The sequence below is a fragment of the Callithrix jacchus genome, chromosome 13, assembly GCF_049354715.1.
Source record: "Callithrix jacchus isolate 240 chromosome 13, calJac240_pri, whole genome shotgun sequence".
Classification (NCBI taxonomy): domain Eukaryota; kingdom Metazoa; phylum Chordata; class Mammalia; order Primates; family Cebidae; genus Callithrix; species Callithrix jacchus.
The window spans coordinates 14,229,459-14,244,404 of NC_133514.1; the positions used below are offsets into that span (position 1 = coordinate 14,229,459).

At 51.9% G+C, this 14,946-nt stretch overlaps 1 protein-coding gene across 4 annotated transcripts in view; it reads right to left on the reverse strand.

The window, feature by feature from the left end:
- PTK2B (protein tyrosine kinase 2 beta) overlaps positions 1-14,946 on the reverse strand; it is a 133,824-nt gene that overhangs the window by 16,941 nt on the left and 101,937 nt on the right. For all 4 annotated transcript variants that reach the window (XM_003734571.6, XM_035269934.3, XM_035269935.3 and 1 more), the window contains 17 exons: positions 13,418-13,480; positions 13,176-13,230; positions 12,584-12,724; positions 12,135-12,209; positions 11,250-11,351; positions 10,066-10,183; positions 9,489-9,528; positions 9,072-9,118; positions 8,140-8,190; positions 7,601-7,698; positions 6,727-6,811; positions 6,424-6,524; positions 6,021-6,136; positions 4,213-4,313; positions 3,945-4,034; positions 2,907-3,111; positions 232-340 (listed from right to left, as the gene is read on the reverse strand). In XM_003734571.6, the coding sequence (XP_003734619.4) occupies positions 232-340; positions 2,907-3,111; positions 3,945-4,034; positions 4,213-4,313; positions 6,021-6,136; positions 6,424-6,524; positions 6,727-6,811; positions 7,601-7,698; positions 8,140-8,190; positions 9,072-9,118; positions 9,489-9,528; positions 10,066-10,183; positions 11,250-11,351; positions 12,135-12,209; positions 12,584-12,724; positions 13,176-13,230; positions 13,418-13,480 (1,597 nt within the window). The remainder of the gene's footprint in view (positions 1-231; positions 341-2,906; positions 3,112-3,944; positions 4,035-4,212; positions 4,314-6,020; positions 6,137-6,423; positions 6,525-6,726; positions 6,812-7,600; positions 7,699-8,139; positions 8,191-9,071; positions 9,119-9,488; positions 9,529-10,065; positions 10,184-11,249; positions 11,352-12,134; positions 12,210-12,583; positions 12,725-13,175; positions 13,231-13,417; positions 13,481-14,946) is intronic.

The window sequence follows — 14,946 nt, forward strand, 5'->3', positions numbered from 1 at the left end:
TATTTTGAGGGATGATTCTTGACTCAGCTGTCCCACAAGGTGGCTGCTGCCTCAACGTCCACCTGCCAGGGCACTGATGTAACACACTGACAGTGTTGGTGGACTCTGGGTGAAGGACTGAGAGAGGGCTGCAGGGGGTATCCTGCCTGTGCAGTAAGTGGGGGCATGGATCAGACAGGGACCTGGCTCTGCTTTGACTCACAGGACCTACGAAGCCATGGCTTGGCTTACCTTGGGTGGGGGTTCCTGGAAGGCTGTGGGCTCCAAGATTTTGGGGGTTCGGTAGCGAGCATTCCTCTCTTGCTCCATTGCAATGTCCTTCTCCATCTGATAAATGTCACTGCAGGGAGTCAGGTCAGATAGGGAGAGAAACAAGGTCAAAGCCAGATGCTCCTTAGGGCTCCTCTCTGTACTGTGTGGAAGCCCAGAGAGGCCTAGGCAAGGCTGTTAGGTCCCATTTCCATTTCCATCCACCCTGCAGAGTGGCCTGGGGAGATCCCCATGAGACAGGCTTGGATTTGGGCCCTGAGGCCACACTGAGGTGGGGGATCACAGGAATGGATCCAAGGTGGAAAAGCATCCTTAGAGAACCAGTCCCAGCTTAAACACACAGCAGGAGCCTGACTGCAGCCTCACTCCCAGGCCTTGTGCCCTCCTTGGCTTGTGATTGGCACCAAATCCCTATGTAGATTTCCAAAGTCCCAGCCAACTTCATGGCCCTGGCCTAGAATCCACATCTCCTATACCTCATGAAACATCTCCCAGTGCATTCCTGCTGTGTGCTAACAAGGGTGTGGGTTCACTCTCAGGCTAGCCCTGTGATGCCTCTCACCTTTCTTACCCAATCCAGTGGTCCTAACCTGAGATCACACATCCCAGAGGACTCTGGAACTATTACCATCTATGAAGCCACACATTCATATGGGTACCAAGTATTGTATACTACTGAATATGCGATACTATGAGGCACTTGTTACTATATTTTCAAATGTGCATGCATTTTATTCTGTGTAATAAAAATGCATTATATAGCCCACTACATTTTGTTCAGCAGAAGATTTTAAAAATATAACTATTGTTAACACAGAGACACTCAAAATTTGACCTTGGAAGGGTCTTTCCTCCCCGGAACAATTAGGAAACACTGACCAAAGCCCTTCTGAACTCTAATGAGTAAGTGTCAGTGGTGGCCTGGAGAGGAACCTGGGGTCTTCTGAGTCTTTCAGGGTTTTTCTGATCACACTGGAAACCTGCTTCCATCTCCACTTGTGGTGGGGGAGCCTGGCCAGTGCTTCTGATGGGAACACCTCTCAGCCCAGGAGAGGTGCCTGCACAGCTCCCTGTGGCTCTCAAGTCCTCAGACTGAATGAGGACTCCCAGCCCCATCCCCCTCGAGCTTTCACCCTCCTAGATTCCATCTTTCAAATACTTTTATCCTGCAGCCCATTGGCTTCTCAAGTCTCTCATATGAGGGACCAACAGAGGAGTCTAGAATTAACTGGGAGGCTCACTGAAGGGATAGGCAGGAACAGGGAGGCCTTGTAAGCCAGAGGTTTTGCAGATGATGTTGAAGGCCCTGCCCTGTGTAAAACATGCTGGGTCACCCTGAGTGCCCCTGGCCTGGGCATTGCCAGCATTCCCCAGGGTATCTCCCCACAAGGCAGTTTTCAGGAGGTGCTTTCTTGTCCTAAAATCAAACAAGGCAACATGTTGACTACAGTATTTAAAATCACAGTATTTCAAGTCAAGTTCCAGACTCCCTAAAGCAGGGTTCAGCAAACAAGAGCTCACGGGGCAAATCTGGCCTTTCCTCTATTTTTACATGGCCCCCAGAGAAGAATGGTTTTTGCATTGTTTTAATGATTAAAAAAATTAAAAGAAGAAAAACATTTACAACACAAGAAAATTATGTGAAATTCAAGTTTCAGCGTTCACAAGTGGCGTTTCACTGGAGCCCAGCTACACCCATTCATCGAAGTATGGTCTATGGCTGTTTTGTCTCCTGTCTAAGCTAGGAGAGTTAGAAGTTTTGGCAGAGACTTGCATAAACTACAAAGCCCTAAATATTTACTATTTGGTCCTTTATAGAAAGGGCTGACTCCCATCACAGAGGAATTGTCTCGGGATAGGAGACTGAGTTCCCCAAGGAACTGACTCCCATCACGACGCATTGTCTCCTGTCTAAGCTAGGAGAGTTAGCAGTTTTGGCAGAGACTTGCATAAACTACAAAGCCCTAAATATTTTCTATTTGGCCCTTTATAGAAAGGGCTGACTCCCATCACAGAGGAAGCCAAAAGAATCAGATCTCCCACAGGACGGCTAATGGCAGGCTGGCCACCAAGAAAACTGGAGGACCCTGAACCTCCAAAACATACGACCCTCTTTCCCAGCAACCTTCCCAGCCCTAGGCAATGATGGCTCTTGGGCACTGACAGGCCCTCAGGTCCCTTGTCCCCCATTCAGAAGGGATAGGTGGCCCCTGGGTCACACTCTTGATAACAGGTCCAACATCACTCCCTTCCTTGTATCTGGGAGGAAAGATCAAAGTCAAGAGGAGAGGCGAGAGGAAGCGGGTGGCATCCCCAACACCATAAAGAGCACAGGCCCTTCAATGAGAGTCTGGTTCAGGCTTTTGATTTTAACCTAGAAAATATTTTCTAAGCACATCCTAGGAACAAGGCTCTGCGCTCCGTGTTGACAGATGCCTGGATGAGCCAGGCTTCCCCAGGGGTGCCTTATCTCTGAGCTCATATCTGACAGTGAACCTGGCTTCAGCCTCCTGTCCTTGACCCTGGCCTGTCTTGTTTAGGGAGATGCAGTGCAAACCTCTCTATGTGCAGCTGATCTTGTTCCCTGGTACCGCCCGGGGGAGGGGGCCAGCCCCCAGCCCACACTCCATGCTTACCTAAGGCTGCACACCAGCTCGGTGAATCGGGGCCGGTCGCTGGGGTCATAGTCCCAGCAGCGGGTCATGAGGGTATAAAGGATCGGTGGACAGAGGTCGGGCTTGGGCAGCCTGTCCCCTTTCTCCAGCACTCCGATGACGTCCTTGTTCTCCAGCCAGAAGAAGGGCTGCTTCCCAAAGCTCAGGATCTCCCACATGCACACAGCTAGGGTAGAAGAGAGTGTCAGGCCCCACCCTGGGGAAGACCAGTCCCACCCACCCGGGAGAGCACCATTGCCGTTACTGCTCAGTCTCAGCCAGAAGCGGCTCCTATGGTCCTGCCTCTCCATCCAGCACCCCGGGATCTGCCCACCATTGCAGCCCGCCTGAGGGATCAGTGACCTACATCTGCAGTTAGTGACCTAGGGCCTTGCTCCCTAGACCCCTGTCAGGGTGCTGCAGGATCAAGAGGTGACAGTCATGGCATATCATTGGGACCACGAGTGCCTTCTCTTAGATGGGAGGGGAGCCACTCCTTAGTGGAGTTGGAAGCCTCCCACCAACGCTTGGTGCCTGTGTGGCTGCGGGCAGGCTCCTGACTCATCTGAGCCTCAGTTTTCTTAACTAGAAAATGAGAGTAACAATAATATTTTATGGGGTTGGCTGTGGGAGAATGAAGTGAGATGGTCTTCAGAAGGTATTCTGGAAGGGGCTGCCTGTCTCACCTGCCTTTGCTCTCTCCCCTCCCTGCACCTCTCTCAGAACAAGTCACAGAGTTTCATCTCAGTTTCTGGGACTGGTAGGTGGAGCACACACCCCACAGAGCCTGTTCCAGGAAGATGAGCCTGCACAGTCCAGTCCAGCCCTTAGCCTGGACCACCCTCTTCCCCCACCCCCACTGGCCTACCCATCTGTGAGACTTTTCAGTGGCCAAAGCAAAATAGAACCCTGGGAACGAAGGGTGGGGGTCAGACCCCTGCTCCCTGAACCCACTCCCTTAGCCTGGTTTGGAGGTGAGAATCTGAACCCTTTTTCATGCCCTCCCTAATTAGCACTCACCAAACATCCAGACGTCACTGGCTGTAGTGAAGCGTCGGAAGTTAATGGACTCTGGGGACATCCATTTGATGGGGAGGCGAGTCACAGAGGCTTCAGGTGGGCAAAGAGGTTGATTTTTAGGGAACAAAGATTAGAATTATCCAGAAATACATGCTACTTTCTGGAGACCCTTAGCCTGGGCTGTCCAACCGTAGATTTCCTTTATCTGGAACTTTTGGCTTCAGCAACCCCTCCAAGGCCAAAGCAGAGGCCAGGAAGTCCCCCTCACCTTTGTAATAGTCCTCATCCTCAATGTACCGGGAAAGGCCGAAGTCCCCCAGCTTCACGCACTCGGGGGAGGCCACCAGGATGTTCCGGACAGCAATGTCCCTGGAGAAGGGCGCCAAGAACAGGGTGAGGCACTGCCCACCCCCATGGGGGCAGGGACACTTCAGAGAGACAGACAGATGGACAGAAAGACAAATAGTGCAGCCCAGGGACTCGGCCTCCAGAGCAGAATTGGGCAGCTCCTGCGGGTCACTGCCCCCGCTGAGTGGTCTTGCTGCAGCACAGCTCAGATGGGAGCCCAGCTGGCCCCTCTGCACCCCAACACACACAGGTGCACGGCCATCTCCTTCCCCCTTGCTGCTGGGCTCTGTCTCTGTCACCCCTTCTCACACATCTGCAGCTTGAAGCCTGGCTCAGGTCCCTGGGATCTGCTACCTTCCACTTCTGTGCTGTTGCCTACACTGTCCCCCCTGCCAGGGAGGCTGTCACCTGTTGATTCTTCAATAATAAACTCCAACTACTTCCGTGGACACAGTTATTATCTCTCATCTGCGTTTCCATAGGACTGGTTAGGCCTTTGGAATAGCACGAGCAGCAGCAGCAGCAGCAGCACAGCTAACTCTGATGGGGAACTGAGGATACCAGGATCACACAAGGGCTTCACATACCCTGAGTCATAACACACAGACCCTCAGACCTCCAGGTGTAGGGGAGGAGACCAGGCTCAGGGAGCTGAAGGAACTTGCCCAGCAGGTCACTGGTGGAAAAGGGTGTCGCCCAGGTAGGCTAGTCCAGGGCTGAGCTCTCGCTCCTCCCAGGAGACATTCTGCTGACTCAGTTTACCCTGTGTCCTTGCCATCACTCCCAACCCCAAACTAGTTTGCCTGCTTGCTTCTCACAGGCAGGCTCCACTCCCTGGCATTTGTTTTTATAGTTGAGATGACGACTTAAAAGCATGGCACCTTCAAATGAACAAACAAAATAAACAAATCTCTCATCCCATCACATTTGTCCTGACAACTGATGTCTCCAGTGTGACCCTCATCCCAGAAGGTAAGCTTCCCAAGGAAAAAGATTTTTGCTTGTTTTCGTCACAACTTTGTCCCAGAGCCCAGGCCAGTGCCAGACACTGAGACGTGTTCCATATTTGTTGGATGGATGAATAAGTGAATGGATGGACGAATGAATGAATGCAGGATTTTATCCCCTGATGTGGCTTTGTACAGAATCAGACACAAGGCCATATAGCCAACGTCAGTGGCAAGTAATGGCCAACCACTGACTCCCCTGGGGGTCAGGTTCTCATGGCAAGGAATGAGCACAAAACCAGATAGGGCAGGGGCCAGCTCCACAGCCACAGGGAGGTTTGGACTCAGCAGCCAAGGGGCGAGGGTGGTGTCCAGGCCAGTACTCTGGGATCTTCCTGGCCCAGCTCCGGCCCAGTCCCTTCTTCCTGAATCACATGCTACCAAGCTGGTGAGCTGGAGGTGAGTGAGCTCTGAGCAAGGTTGGGGGCAATTTCCTGGCACTCACAGGGGAGGTGCTGGAAGGTCCTGAGCTCTAGACAGACACCTCAGACTTCAGAGTTACTCCTAACAACCCCATGAGGTACATACAGTGCCTGCAACTTTACAGATGAGGACAAAGGGTCAGAGAAGTTACTCAAGTGCTCGAAGTTGCCGGGACAGGCAGGGCCAATGCTGGGATCCCAATACTGCTCTGTCACACCCAGGCCCTGCTTCTACCCGGATGCCTTGAGGACCTGGTGAAGGCCTGGTTTCTGCGCTGCCGGCCGCCCCTCTGCCCTACCTGTGCACACAGTTGATGCTCTCCAGGTAGGCCATGGCTTTGCATATCTGCAGCGAGTACAGCACAAGGGTGAGCACCTTCAGGGAGTTCTTGTTCCGCTCCAGGTAGTGGCCCAGCTGTGGGAAAAGGGAGATGCCATCAAGACCCCTGGTTGGTCCCGGCATGGAGCCAGGGGGCTGGGTACTGGCAGCTCCCGAACCTTCCCTGGAGGCGACGAGAAGCAAACCCAAAGCTGGCAAAATGTTCCAGCAATTTCCTTGACAAATAGAGCCTCTGGCTTGCTCCAACTGAATACAGAAGACAGGAAGCTGGAAGGAGGGGGCTGTGCTCTAATGCCCCCCCTCCTCACTGCTCTGCGGCCAGTTGTCACCACAGGGTCCCTCTTCTGCCACCTCCAGCTCACCTCCCCATAGGGATACAATTCCATGATGATCCAGGTGGGCTCCTCTTCAATGATGCCAATCAGCTTCACAATGTGTGGGTGGTCCAGGTTCTTCATGATCACTGCAGTGGTGGGGGAGATGGGGGGGCAGGCAAGAGGGATGGGTGGAGCGGCTCAAAGGTCTAATTCAGCAAAGGCCTCTGTTCTTCCAGCTGGGGGAACGGGAGCCCTCCTCCAATGTGGGTCCCTGCACTGTTTCCCCATCTCTTCCTGGGCCCAAGCCCCTCCCATGTTGGAGGCCTGGTTGGTCCAAGGGGTCCCTACCTGCCTCACTCATAAACTTCTCCTTGTTGTCCAGAGTGCAGTCTTTCTTGCAGGTCTTGACAGCTACGTTGATATTCTCCCCTTTCTGCAACGACAGTGTGTTCAGAACCCCTTGGTCCAGCCCAGCGCTCTGCAGTGTCCCCCCTGGCCTCCCCACAGCCTCCTGCAAACATCCCTGCCAGCTGAGACCCCTTTCTCCTATGTCTCTCTTCTTCTCCTCTTTCTCTTCCTCTCCTCTCCTTCCCCACTCCCCTTCTTCTTGATCAGGGTCTGTTAGAAGTGAAAAGGACTTTAGTGGTCAAATGGTACAAGCCCCTGGCCATCTAGCTGAGGACTAGCTGGCCATCTAGCTGAGATTGAGGGGCTGTGTGACCTGCCCAAAGCCAGGGCCTCCTGCAGGTCATTATCACATGTGGGGGCTGGGCCTTTCTCTCTCTATCATTAGATTTTACAGTCTTTCTGCCTCTTTCTTTCTGCTTGGCCTTTCCCCTGGGCCTGCTAGCAGCGTGGCCACAGCTGTAAGCCTTGCCCTGCCGCATCAGAGGCCTTGACAGTAATTCCAGATCCTGCCTTGCCTTTTCTCAGAACTGTCTTTATCCCGCCGCCTGCTTTGTGTTCTCCTACCAAGAATCAGTGACCCTTCTCCAGGTTCTGCCTGTATCTCCATCTCTGGTATTTTGCTACCCCTCTTGGAAATGACTCGTCTCCATTATCCTCTGAGTATTTAATAAATACTGCCACACCTTGTGGACAAGGGGCCCTAAGGGCTCCAAGTGGATGAAGGCTGCGCCAACTCCAACCTGCTCAGATTCGAGCTCTGGCTCACCCTACAGACACGTGGAAGAGTAGTGTCAGGGAAGAGCCTGGAACTCACGTGATTCGTGTAGACACCTTCATAGACCTCCCCAAAAAAGCCTTCCCCAAGAATACAATTCAGGACGACATCTTCACGGACAATGCCATACTGTGGACCTGCACAGATGGAGAAAACAGTCGCAGAGCAGAGACCAATGGCGTCCACTGGGGAACCCAAGTGTCTGCAGGCTGTAAAGCCAGGCGTCGCCAGACCAACACCACCTCAGCCAAGATCCAGGGGCTGGGCTGGGGAAACAGGGGTCTAGAATGTTCCATCATCTTAGACCCAGGGAGGAGCCATCACCCTGCTCCCTCTGAAGGCTGGGTTCCAGGTGCGAGTTATTAGAATCCCCACACACCTCCATGGGCACACAAAAGATCAATCAGTATAGGGAGAAAAAAAAAGCATCTCAGTTTTCAAATCCAAGGCGTCTCAGGTTTGCCACCATCTAAGCCTCACATGAAGGGAGGATTAAGGAGGAAAACAACATTCCCTGCGGTGATGTCACAGGGCCCTGACTGCGATCGCTGTGGGGGTGCAGGGGGTCAAGAACCTACCTCCAGTCCTTCGCAGGGTTTCGTCGGGAATCTCTGCATAGATGTCTGACTCTGGAATGGCAGGAAGAGGTCAAGCCATAGACAAGATGCTCTCAGTGAGCACCACCAGGAATCAGGTGTGGGACTCCCTGCTGGAGGCCAGTGGAGGCCAAGTGGGCAGGAGGAGAAGCCAGGCATGTCCTATCTCCCACCCCAGGTTTCAGAGTGGCCACAGAGACAAGGGCACCTTGGCTTAAGCCCCTGCTCTCTGCTGCCTGACTTGCATTATTTAGGGCAAGTTGGTTAATCTCCCTCGATCAGTTTCCCTCTCTGTGAAGTGCATCCTGGGGATGCTGTAAAGGTTGAATCAAATAACACCTGCTGCAATGTTTAATACCATTAGGGACTGGATGTTTGGGTACCGCCCAGATTCCTTTGTTGAAGCCCTAACTCCCAAGATGATGGGTGGAATTAAGAGGTGGGGCCTTTGGGAGGTGGTATGGTCATAAGGGTGGAGCCCCCATGATGGGATCCGTGCCCCTATAAGCAGAAGAAGAGAGACCAGTGCTCTCTCTCCATCACGGGAGCCCACAGTCAAAGGACAGCTATCTGCAAATGAGGATGAAAGCACTCACTGGATGCAGACTCTGCCAGCACCTTGATCTTGGATTTCCAGCCTCTAGACCTGTCAGCAATAAAGTCTTCTGGTTTTAAGTCACCCAGTCTATGGTATTTGGTTATGGTAGCCCAAGCCGCCTAAGATAAACATGGTGCCAGGTACTGACTACTCAATACACAGGAGCTATTACAATTCATGATATTTTAAAGCCATCATTGAGAAGCTATGGGGGAGAGTTGTTTTTCTGTAACTTGGAGGATGCCCTTGACAGTATCACGAGAGCCAGCAGATGGGAGGCAACTGGAGCAGGCTGAGGACACGGCGGGTGGCTCACCTATGCTGCAGCTCTCGGAGAGGTGGGACCGGCGGGCTTCCAGGTTTCTGTAGGAGGTGAGAAGGCAGAAGCCAGGTGAGCGCTCGGAGCCCTGCGATGCTCCCCTGGGCAGCCTCCGCCCACCCTCTCCTCCCACCCCCTGTGGAGAAGCAGTCTGTTCAGATTAGCAAGGACCTGGGAGCACGGCCCAGGTTGCCTGGGACTGGAGCTGGGGGAAAGCAGTGACCCCCCAGGATAACACCACGTGGCATGAAGGCATAGGAATATTCCTGCATGCATTTACTGGGAGGAAAAGATCATCCATTTTCAGGGTTCTCCTGGGCCCGAAAGCTAGAAACTGTGGAGGTAGGGACTCCCAGTTTGTTCTTCTTCCTCTCTGCAGCACTGGCTGAGCTGGGGGAAACCCACCATACTCACAACATGGGGATCTGGGGCAGGCTGTTCCGCTTCTCGCCATCTAGGAAGAGAGGAGGATGGAGGAGGTTGGTACTGGGGACACAGGGGCGTAGGCAGGTGACTGACCTCCTCAGTATTCCTACAAGGGACTCTCCTCCCACCCCACCCCCTAATTCCATTCTCTCCTATCCTGGGAGCTGGGGAGGCTTGGGCCAGAACTGAAATCCTCTTTGGAGGCTGCCTTGGGCCAGATTTCATGTGCTCCAGCGGGGACCCATACTTCCTGAATCTGACCCCAAGATGGAGACACGCACAGGCGGGACCAGCCTTGTTCTAGTAATGGCTTTGAGCCTGCTGGGGCTACATGCCTCTACTCCAGAAGCTGCCTTTATGTGGACCCTGACTAGCAGGGCTGCAGGCAGTGGACTGGCCAGGGCTTACAGCCCAAGATGAGCCCACTGGAAGCTTCCTGTGGGCTGTCAGGGAAGCCTCCTCATTCACTTATCTGTCAGTAGCTTAGCTCCTGCCCCTCTACCTCTGGGGACTTGGCTGTGCTGCCATGCATGGTCCAGTCACTTTACTTTTAAATGAAACCCACCTTTCCTAGGGTGGACGATGAGAGAGCCTTGGTGCTCCCCCTGCAGCCGGCAGTAGCCATCTATGAGGTCAGCCATGTTCTCAGCCTCTGCCAGGGATGAGGTTTTGATGGACAAGGCCTGCAGAACAGAGACCGGCCAAGGGTGAGATCCCAGAGCCCTGGCTAGAGACCACCCCCAGGGCTTGAGAAGAGACAGCAGGAACCTGCTGCAACCCTTGCCTGGATGCCAATGCTGTCTGGACCTCTCCCCTGGAGCCCTGCCCTAGAGTCCATGCTGACTCTATCATCCCTTTCACCTGTACGTCCACATTCTCCAAAGGCCAGTCCCCGGCTTCACTCATTTTAGCCTCTGAGTACATAGCATGATGCCTGGTAGATGCTCAATAAATGGAAGGAGAAACTGAGAAAATGGGAGGGGCTGGGCGCAGTGGCTCATGCCTCTAAACTCAGCACTTTGGGAGGCTGAGGTAGGCAGATCACCCGAGGTCAGGAGTTAGAGACAAGCCTGGCCAACATGGCAAAGCCCTGTCTCTACTAAAGCTACAAAAATTAGTTGGGCCTTGTGGCAGGCGCCTGTAATCCCAGCTACTCAGGATGCTGAGGCAGGAGAATCGCTTGAACTCAGGAGGCGGAAGTTACAGTAAGCCAAGATTGCGTCACTGCACTCCAGCCTGAGTGACAGAGTGAAACTTTGTCTCAAAAAAGAAAGAAAGAAAGAAGGAAAAAAAAAATCACAAAAGAAAAGGAAGGGGGAGGCGATGGGGCAGGGGTGCAGATGGACGAAGGGAGAGAGAGAGGAATGCCCTACAGACTGTTTTACTGCCAAAAACAAAACAACCAACCAAAAAAAACCAAACCATGTTTTTGATTTCTGCATCATTGTTCCCTTGGTAAAACCTAGGCCTGTGATTTATACCCGATTTCTGCTTACTTTGAACATCCCACCAGCTGAAAACCTTCCCAATTTCTTTCCTGACATTACAAAAGTTCTTTCCCAAATTTTCTTATAATTGATCACCATCCCGGTACCTTTTGTCCAAGAACTTGGTGCAGTTTTCTTAACACGACCCCCACAGCCGGGAAGCTCCTGGCCTCCTGTGTGCCATGGACTTTTGGCTTGATCGAGAGCTCCCAACCTGCTGTGAGAACCCCGGCAGAGCTGCCAGGTGCCCGGAGACACTCACCTGGGGGGCACCTTCAATGCCCAGCTGCAGCACTGCCTGGCTGTCTTCCAGCGGGAGGCACCTGATGGACTTAATCTGCTTGAACTCGGCCAGGCAGGTGGGCTGTGGGAAAAGAAGGGGGAGCTTCAGACCACGACACTACTAGGATTGGGCTGTGCAGATTGGTTAGTATAGGGGAGTTGCGGTGAGGAGGAACTGGGAGTTTCTCTGGTAGATGAAGAGAGAATCAAAGACTATTAAGCCTAGAAGGATCTTCTAGTTCAGGGCTGTCCAATCTTTTGGCTTCCCTGGGCCACGATGGAAGAAGAATTGTCTTGGGCCACACATAAAAGACACTAACACTAACAATAACTGATGAGTTTTAAAAAATTGCACAAAAAAATCTCATCATGTTTTAAGAAAGTTTACGAATTGGTGTTGGGCTGTATTCAAAGCTGTCCTGGGACCACAAGCTTTACCTAGACCTACCCCTCCCATGCCAAGGAGAAAATGAGGTCTAGTGAAAGCCAAGACTTGCTCAAGGTCATGTGTCAAGCTGGCGGTGGAGCCATAACTGGACCCAGGTCCCCTGACTTCCAGGGGTATCAGGTCCCATATTGTCACTGAAAGAGTGACACTGCTGAACTTGGAGAGTAATCATGGCAACCTTGTCTCCCCCTCCTGCCACCTCTGTGCAGATGACAGTCATGGGGATGTAAAGAGCCATCTGCCCAACGCTGCCATCTCTAAACGCTCTCCATGGCTGCTCACGCCAGGGCATGGCCTTAGGAGGACTCTACTCTCAGCAATGGGGGCAAGAAGACCAAAGGGGCAGACGGGGGAGGCAGCAGAGAGGGGAAGATCTCCCCGCCTGGAGCTGGGGGGAGCTTCCCGTGGTCTCTATACCTTTGCATCCTGGCTAGTCAGCTGGCGGATGCCTTTAGGGCCAATGACCAGGTCCACAGTAATGTTCCATCCTTGCTGGAATAGAAGAAGAGTGGACTGTTGTCCCAGAGCTGCCCTCCCCATTCTCCAGAAACTTGAAGAAAAGCTCCCTAAGCTAGACACAGGCCACTGTCTCCCAGGTCTCCAGCTCCTTCCCCCAAAACCCTGGCCATACTGATTTCCCCTTATGACGTCTTTCCTGTCCTGCCGGCCCCCCAGAGCTGGAGGCCAACATTTCGGCGCCTACTTCAGGCAAGGTGATGCCCGTGACTTCTGTGTCAGCAGGTTAGCCAGGCCCTGCTGCCTGAGAATGTGCAGCCACTGCAGCCTCTCCCTGCCCCCTCCTGGCCCCCTTTCCTGAGAGGCCTGGAATCCAGGTCAGGGAGAGGATCAAGAGAGCCTGCCATTACAATGAGTTCACAGCGGTAGGTCTCCTGGTCAATGTTGGCGAAGCCAGCGAGGGTGTTGAAGAACTTCATGACGCACTCCTCCTCCCGGAGCGAGGCATACTGCTGGAAGGTCTGCTGGATCATCTTCCGGAACTGTTTGGGCTGGGGGAGGGGATGGGCAGTGTGAGGGAGGCCCGCTTCTCCCAGCTCTCACTCTTTTCCTTAGGGTCTCACCAAGAGACTGCCCACTGCTTGCAAATGGTCCTCAGGGCCTTTGCCCCAAGAGCAGCTGTAATCTATGACCTAAAACACATACCCACTGTCTCAAGAGAGACTCCCTGTAACCGTATGAATGAGGTGTAGGGGGCAGGGCGTAGCAGCTTCCCAGCACTTAGGCCAAAGAGCTGATAAGGCCCCGATGCAGAATGGGAGCCCAGGCATGTCACAGCTGGATTCCCACCCAGAGAGAACCCCTGGGTGCATTTAGTGGTCCTGTGTCCAAATGCCCAAGGCTGTGCAGATGCCCTGGCTTCTCTGAGTATCTGCAGCCTCACCCTTCCACTCTAGTCTTGGGAAGCAGCACAAAGAGATCCTCACCCATTGGTTTTCTCACCTTTAAGTTCTCCTGCATCTGCTTTGGGAAAAACAAGTCCAGCCCCACTTCCTTTCTGCAAGAAGGAAGAAAAAGGTAGCATGTGACTCCCACTCACCCCCACGCCAGGACTGTGGGCCAATCAGGGACCTGGAGACAGCCCGTGTGGCTCTGGTCTGGGGAGGGGTAGAGGAGAGGGTGAGGAGGAAAAGAACACATGGAGGGACAGGAAGGGAGGGGAGGCGGGTGATCCCCGAACTTACTCTAGGAGCTCAAAATTGGACTTCTTGTCAAGGGCATTGTGGGGCATATCCTTGAAGAATCGCCTAGAGAAAGAGGTGGTGGAGAGGGGGCTGAGGGCTGGAGAATGAGGCAGTCAGACCTGGGCACCTCATGCAACTAGAAGCCCCTTTTCCCTGCCATATGTGGGGGTCCCCAGGAGAAAGAAAGTTAGGAGAGTCATAAAATTTGGTATTTTGACCTATGAGGAAAAGCAAACCCTACAAATTTCATTCCTAGAAAAGACTCCAGCCTCTCATCCTAGGAAGCCCACTCCAGGAATGGGCAGATACTAGGCTGACTAGGCTGAGGAGGAAGATGGTGGCTCCATCTGCGGCCTCTAAGAACAAAGACCCATGGCAGCTAATGTTGAATGATCAGCCTAGGAACACTGACCACCACCTGCAGGTCCTGGGGGGCTCTTGTGATTTCCTTTTCACTTATTTTCTATCTCTTAGATACCATATGTGTGTGTGTTTGTGTGTTCATTGTTAAATGTAGTGCTGTACATATAAAAACTTTAGCACTTAAAGAAGAAGAAAATAAAATTATTCATAGTTGTACCATTATTAACCATAGTTCATGTATTAACTAAAATATATTAATATTTTACTCATATTCTTTAAGTCTCATTTCCCCTAAAAATGTATGCTTTGATAAATATTTTTATGCAATTGTGGCTTAAGCTGAGACCAAATAGCTAATGTCCTCACATGTGCCAGCCTCACTTCCCTGTCTGTGTCACTGTCTAGTAATTTCATTGACTGCTGCAGATATTATCCTTCTCCTGGTCGTGTATTAGAGTCATTCAGTATTCCTTTAATTCAGGGATCCTTATAAATATGTGGGGAAAGTTTTGTGCAACTAATACTATAAGCAGAGTGAGGGAAGTAACTTATAATTCAAAAACAATGACTTTCAGACAGTTTACTGTGTTTAGAAAATAGGAAGGTTAGATCCTTACCACATACTCTGTCTAGAATATTTATTCTTATGCATTAAAAGATAGAGGTCAGTTAAAAACAAAACTGCTTTCAAACCAGAAAAAAAAATCTAGAAAAATATTTCCAAGTTATGGGATCAACAAGACCCCCAAGGCTGGGCGCAGTGGCTCATGCCTGTAATCCCAGCACTTTGAGAGGTCAAGGTGGGCAGATCACCTGAGGTCAGGAATTCGAGACCAGCCTGGCCAATATGGTTAAACTCCATCCCTACTAAAATTACAAAAATTAGCCCTGGTGGCGGGTGCCTGTTATCCCAGCTACTGGGAAGGTTGAGGCAGGAGAATTGCTTGAACCCAGGAGGTGGAGGTTGCAGTGAGCCAAAATCACACCATTGCACTCCAGCCTGGGTGATGAGTGAAACTCCATCTCAAAAAAATAAAAAGGAAAAACCTCAAGGCATAAAATCATACAGGAAATACCCAATAAAAAAGTAAAATGTAAAATGCTATATCCTTAATCACTTAAAATTAATGGTGTCTTTGAATACATTGTCAAGCAAAGTAGTTATC